Below are 6,328 nucleotides of genomic sequence, written 5' to 3'. Positions count from 1 at the left end.
TATATATGACAAGCTTCTTTCAGTTTCCCTCTACCAAATCCACTCACAAAGCTTTGGTCAGCCCGAGGCTAAAGCAGAAGACACTTGCAGCAGGACTGAGAATGCTATCACTAGATCAAGGCTCTTTTTCATCTCATGTATATTCTTTGCGCATAGAGTTTTATGTCATCGTGTTTACAGTTTTAATGTATGTGTGTATGTGTGAGTGTATGTATGTATATAAAATGTATTGTTCCATTATTGGTGGGTTAATTAAGAAGAGTATTCCATCCAGCAAAAGATAAATATCAATTAATATACACAGGACTTAAAATTGAGCCATCCTATATCTGAGTCTGAAAGCTTACTTGCAAACATAAGGTAAGCTATATAAGGTTACTCAACAATTGTGTTTTCATAGTATGGTACTAACAGGAGCCCAAATTTATATTGAGCGTGAATGTGTGTGTGTGTGCATAAAGTAAATGCAAATGGCAACAGCTGTTTTGGTAGTTTTATTTAATACAGTTATAAAAGATTACATCATAATATACAATACATCATCATTAGATAAAATTTTAAAGATTTTAAACATGGACTCAGGCATAAATGACATTTGCTGGGCTAGTGATGCATTTCAGTTTTGCATTTGAATACTAAGGACACTTAGAAGGCATGGCTTAAAACATGCAAGTAAGAAACAAAAGGATCATATAAATATACAATTCAAATTCACTTCTCTAAATTAGTTCTCATCAATATGAATTGTTATGTGCTTCATTGATATAATCTATTTAATATTATCGCCATTCTAAGTATAAATCATTTGATAAAGACTCCTCATTAATTTTGCTGTTTCACTTTTTTCATTTTCAAAATCACATACTGCTACAATGGTACGAGATTTCTGATATTTCTCAAATACATAATGTTTCAAAACACTCTGGAAAATAAATTGATTTTTATGGTGAATTATATTAATATTTAGCATTTCTGCCAATACACCAATCCAAACATCAGTCGGCATGTAATAAGCATTCTGCAAGGCTGCCAGATAGAGTTTATTGATTATATTAATATGTGCTATATAACCAAAGCCATGACAATATGGAGGATAGAAATCTCCTCTATACAATATTTCCTTGTCTAATTGTCTAAACTGTGTAATATGTCTGTGCAAAGCAGATGTGTTGCCAATACGATAACAAAGAGCAAAATGGTCATCATATTTGCCTTTAGATAAATCATGGCCAAGCCATGACACGAGCCTGTTCAGATCTATGAAAGCTTCATCATTCATTACTGCAACATACTCAGCATTAGCACAGAACTCCACACTATATTTCCATGCCATAATCGTTTTTAAAGAAATATTAACATACGATTCCTTGAAATCTTCCAGGAGGATATCATGATACCTTTCACTCTCCTTTTGAATGAAGGATTCAATTGTAGAATTATTTGGTTTACCGAAAAGAAAAAGGTGTTTAATGGGGACATCTTTTGCACAAGAATCTTCTGGGATATTTGAGAAAATATTCCTTAATACTTCTCGACGGTCAAAATGATCATATGTAGTGCGAACAGTATAAAGAAGAAATACTTTTTCATGTTGAGAGCAGAGAGTAGGCTCGTTAATAACTTTTTAAAAATTATGTTGATATGGTACATGGTGTTGATAATACCATGGATCAACCTTTGATTTTTGGGGTTGTGGTCTAAAAAAAATTTTTGTATTTTTAAATGCATTTGCTCTTTTATGAAAATATGTCCATTTTCCAAATGAAAATATACCTACAAGAGAAAATAGATGTCATTATCAATTAATGGAAGGTAAAGTTGTAAATAATGATTTTCAGTTTCATTAAATTTCTATATTTTACTGAATGTATTCTAAGATGAAACTCTATAATTTTATTTTGACTTTTATGATAATAATGCATCACAAGAGATTTTGAGAGAAAGTCTTAAAAATAATTTTGATAGTGAGTTGTTACTAACAGATATAGATGGATAGCTATAAAAACTATATTTCATGTAAAAATCTTTTACAGGTCTCAATTTTTGGAGTACAGTACATTGAATGTTGTGCTCTGTAGGGCACAGCATTCATTAGTTTTAGTCACTGATATCAACCAAAAACAGCTACTTCATTTTAAATGGCAAATTGTTTATTGTCTGTGCCAGAATAATCATTGCTTAAGACGTGAGAGATAGAATTGCATCTCCTAACAGAAATGGTCTAGAAATTTTCCCTTCTGAGAGATTTCCCAGCAGATTTGGGCTTCAGAATTATCAGAGAATGGGTCTCTGCTGGGAAAACATTTTCATATGACAATTATGTTATGTAGAGTTAGGAGACTGATCCAGATACTGTGACACTAACCTCTCTACCAAAGACAACTAGAACAAAATGCTTGTGCTAAAGATGGCAGAACATTAACTGTATAACATACAAAGAAAAAAGGAGAAAAATTGTGATAAATTTTATGAGATGCTTATTATGACAAATGATAAACATTAAAGTCTTACTCGGCATAAAACTGTTGATCTCAAACGTTTTATTTTGTAGATACCAAGCTTCTAAATTGCATTCCTTTGATGGAACTTTGAAAGTTTCAGTGTTGTTTAAGTAGAGGAAACCTGTTGATGAGAGATGGCATTAACATATAAGTTGTAATGTAATATTGGGAAACAAGATTTTGTTTTAAGACGTTAATGAAGTGAAAAGAAGAGAAAAAAGCAGTAAGAGGAAGAAGAGGAGATTAGGGAACAATGTAGCATTTCATTAGAGACAAATCTGAAAGGAAAACTGTATTTTCTCATCAACAAATGAAGAGAGATGTAGCAAAAGAGGGAAAGAAAGGATACTAAATGAGTTATGTAAAAGTAAAGCAGTTTCTCAGTCAAGTAAGGACAAAACTACAGAAGATGGAATGGCATTTTCTATTTTTGAATGAAACTGAAGAGTGGAAACCAAAGACAAACCAAAGTTTTTGAGATTTAAGCAAATTGAAAACTTTTTCAACCACACTATACTAGGTGAGAAGGTGACAAGAAAGCTTGGGGACTGCTGTGTTGCTGGTTGAGTTGCTTAGATCTTACTCATTGAGGGAAGACAACTGATTGTATCATGAAAGCATTCCATGTGATGAGCTTTCTAGCTGATCTGTGGTTTGGCATGGATCTTCATGGATGAGCATGTTCAATAAACTCTCATTGAACTGAACTCTAGAAATATGCCGCCTTCTCCAGACTAAATCGGTAACTGGTTTATTTCTCCAACAGTTAATATGAGAAACACCTTTTACTCGCCATTGTAGCGCTATCCTAAACAGATTTTAAAATATACATCTACACCACATGGAATCTCACTAGCACAATTATGGCTGAAACTAACACCACCACAGATGAAACTAACAACGTTATCACCGATGAAAACAGAACTACTTCACCAGTAAGTTATTGAAGAAGACGTAAGTACTCTTCTTATTTTATTTGGACTAAACAGCTAAAGCAAGATTTACTTTGGTGCTATGAAAAAGCCTGAGATGACCTTTCAATCAGATACATGAAGCAGTAAAAACAATACTGGGATGAAGCTCTTCCCAACTTAAATACCTGTAGTGAACCCTGGCGGTCAAGCAGGGAAGCAAAACGAAAACGGGATTTAATGAGAGTAACCTCCCTCGACCTTCTCAAACATTCTAGAAGTTTCCAATTAACTACCGGATGATGTGGGAGTCAGGGACTTCAAGTTCATTCCTTATATAAAGCAAAGCATTTCTAATTTCACGCCACTCTTGTCTTTTGATTCTTCGACATGCATTTAGTCAGACCACTTGCATAGATATCCGCACGCGCGTAGGTTCGCCTCATTTTACTTGGAGACATGTGGTTACAAAGAGAGTATGTTCATGTGATGTTACAAGCTTTTCCTTCAATTAACCTTACATGTTAACACATTACCTCCAGTAATAAATATGTTATGACTTATTACAAACATCTCATAAATTCTTAATTTCTTGTCGTTACGTACAAGATGGTGACCCCTCTTTTTCTCATGCTTATCAAATTATAGGATGTCACTTAATCGACATCACTATATAACTTCATGGCGAAACAACTCTGACAACAAGCATCTTTTGTAAAAAAAAAAAAAAAAAGAAAAATCAACTTGTCCTCGATCCTTGCAAAACACTGAAAATGAGTCAGAATCTGCCAGAAGCGGTGTAAAAAATAATGAAAACAAACCAGCGCTTCCATCACCGCTATATTCAAGTGTGTCTTCAAATTTAGCTGATTCAGTAGCAAAGACTGCGGAATACATCCAACTCGAAAACATTCTAAAATTACAATTTGCAAAAAAAAATTGGGATCCAAAGATCCAAAATTTGCTACTTTCTTGAAGCTTTCGTTGAGCAACAGACTATTCCCAACACGAGTGAGAAAAAAATCCAACCGATCGAATGTTTAAGGTTATCAACGATGTCGCTGGAGAGCACATGGAATCATGTGATGTTAATTACAGGAATATTAATATTCTTATATACATAGCTGCTATTACTCCTGAAGAACACCTAGGAGAAATCTACAGTGAACAAAGTAATGAAATTACTAAACAACCTAGATGGAAAACAAAACTTGAAGAAAACATCAACAATGCGCGCCAGCTTCTTGGATAGTTAACTACAACAATAAAATGTAAGGAGAAAAATAAGCTTACACCTCACCAACTCTACCTTACACAAAAATTAATTAAACTTTATGGCAACTCTTTACACCGAGCTGTTGAGGGAAAGTTAATCACTTTTAAACACGAACTCAAGACGATGAGTGAGAAACTCTCCTATTGCAAGCGAATTTTTGAGCAAGCCCATATCAATCGCATGTTTGCTTCCAACCCACAAGCATTATACAGAGAGAGATGAGGAAGGAAAATATTACCATTAAGAAAGCTCCCTCCCAAGAAGATCTACAATCATTCTGGTCAAACATTTGGAACGAAAAGAGGGATTTCAACCTGAATGCCTCGTGGTTAAATACAACTGAGAGAGAATACTTTACCAACACTAACAATGATGCAGAAACCTTTGCTATAGTAGTAGGCAGAATGTGAAGGCACCTGGAAGGGACCTAATAGTTGGATATTGGTACAGAGACACCTAAAAAGGCAACAACAGCACCAACACTAGCTCTGCCAACGATGATGTCCCCTACACCAGCATTAACGACATCAACACCAACAACAGCGGGAGTAGTAATGTCAACATCAACAGTAGCAGCGTTGTCAGCAACAATATTCGATGATAGATCGGATATTCCGGGAACACCTTTAAACGAAGGCCTCTCCAACTACAGTTCCTCATTCAGGATCCTGGAGAGACAATATGCCACGTCATTGGGCAGCTACATGTGGCGCCTGAAGGAGAAAGGGATGCCACACATAGCCTAATGGACGATCCTAGAAAAATTGGGCCTCTACAGTTGCGCATAGCCAAACCGGCGAGGATATTAAAGAACTCCCTTGACTCGGAGAACATCTTAAATTCAAGAACGGCAGTCTTACTCTGCTTACACTTCGAGATTCCTACTGAAGTCCTGGGATCAGCAGGCCAAACAGTTGGGCTCTCCTTTGTCTGTGTGTTCAACAACTAGCCATGAGGTCTTTTCTTCCACCACTTTGAAGAGAGGTCAGAGGCCCCCGGCCATTAGGGTCTGATGAGACGCTGTAAGCGCTTTACGGACGCGAAAGCTGGGGTAACCCATAGACCGGCCATAACTATCTTTAGCTACACAAACACAAACAAAACAAAACAACTTACTATAAAACATCCAGCAAATGGAAATGGTCCATCCAATAAGGAATACTTGCTTAAGTATCATTCCTGCAAAATGATAAAATGAAGAAAGTAAGTTGAAAAAATCGAAAACGATTTCAGGGATAATTATTAAACTGTTATTTTGTCATCATCGCCTTTATAATTATTATATGAAGTATCGGAGTTATTATTATTATTATTGTCTTTGCACAGCTTCTAACGCTGGAGATGTACTACGGTGTCAGCTGTTCATTACCAGTGAACTAAGGTAACAACCCTTATTTTTCAAGCACCATCCGGAGTATTCGAGTGGTTTCAAGCAGTGCTGTTTTCTGCAAGTGCTCCACCCTTATTGAAACCTCTATTTATTTCATGTACTTCTCAAGATTTTTACTCACTGTTGACAATTATTGGTACTACTGCTACCTTTTTTCATCAACCACAACTGCTTAACTTCGCAAGCTAACCTGTCATATCTATTGACTTTTCTTTCTTCCTTATTGCATACCTTGTTGTCAGCTGGGCAT

The 6,328-nt window shown here is 35.6% G+C and overlaps 2 protein-coding genes across 2 annotated transcripts in view; both read right to left on the bottom strand.

Moving 5' to 3' along the window:
* Positions 1–478: 478 nt before the first annotated feature.
* Positions 479–1,624, bottom strand: LOC106877324 (beta-1,3-galactosyltransferase 1; the record flags this gene model as incomplete). Its single annotated transcript, XM_014926198.2, has 1 exon — positions 479–1,624. A coding segment is annotated over one exon (834 nt), but the record flags the coding sequence as incomplete, so codon positions are not given.
* LOC106877326 (uncharacterized) overlaps positions 1,615–6,328 on the bottom strand; it is a 26,305-nt gene continuing 21,591 nt past the window's right edge. Inside the window, exons 2-4 of the mRNA XM_014926201.2 lie at positions 5,805–5,867; positions 2,512–2,622; positions 1,615–1,773 (exon numbers count right to left, since the gene is read on the bottom strand). Of these exons, the coding sequence (XP_014781687.1) occupies positions 1,625–1,773; positions 2,512–2,622; positions 5,805–5,867 (323 nt within the window). The 3' untranslated portion in view covers positions 1,615–1,624. The remainder of the gene's footprint in view (positions 1,774–2,511; positions 2,623–5,804; positions 5,868–6,328) is intronic.

This window comes from Octopus bimaculoides, chromosome 1, assembly GCF_001194135.2.
Source record: "Octopus bimaculoides isolate UCB-OBI-ISO-001 chromosome 1, ASM119413v2, whole genome shotgun sequence".
NCBI lineage: Eukaryota > Metazoa > Mollusca > Cephalopoda > Octopoda > Octopodidae > Octopus > Octopus bimaculoides.
The sequence above is the reverse complement of the archived record's forward strand: the minus strand, read 5'-3'. Positions and strand labels throughout refer to the sequence as shown.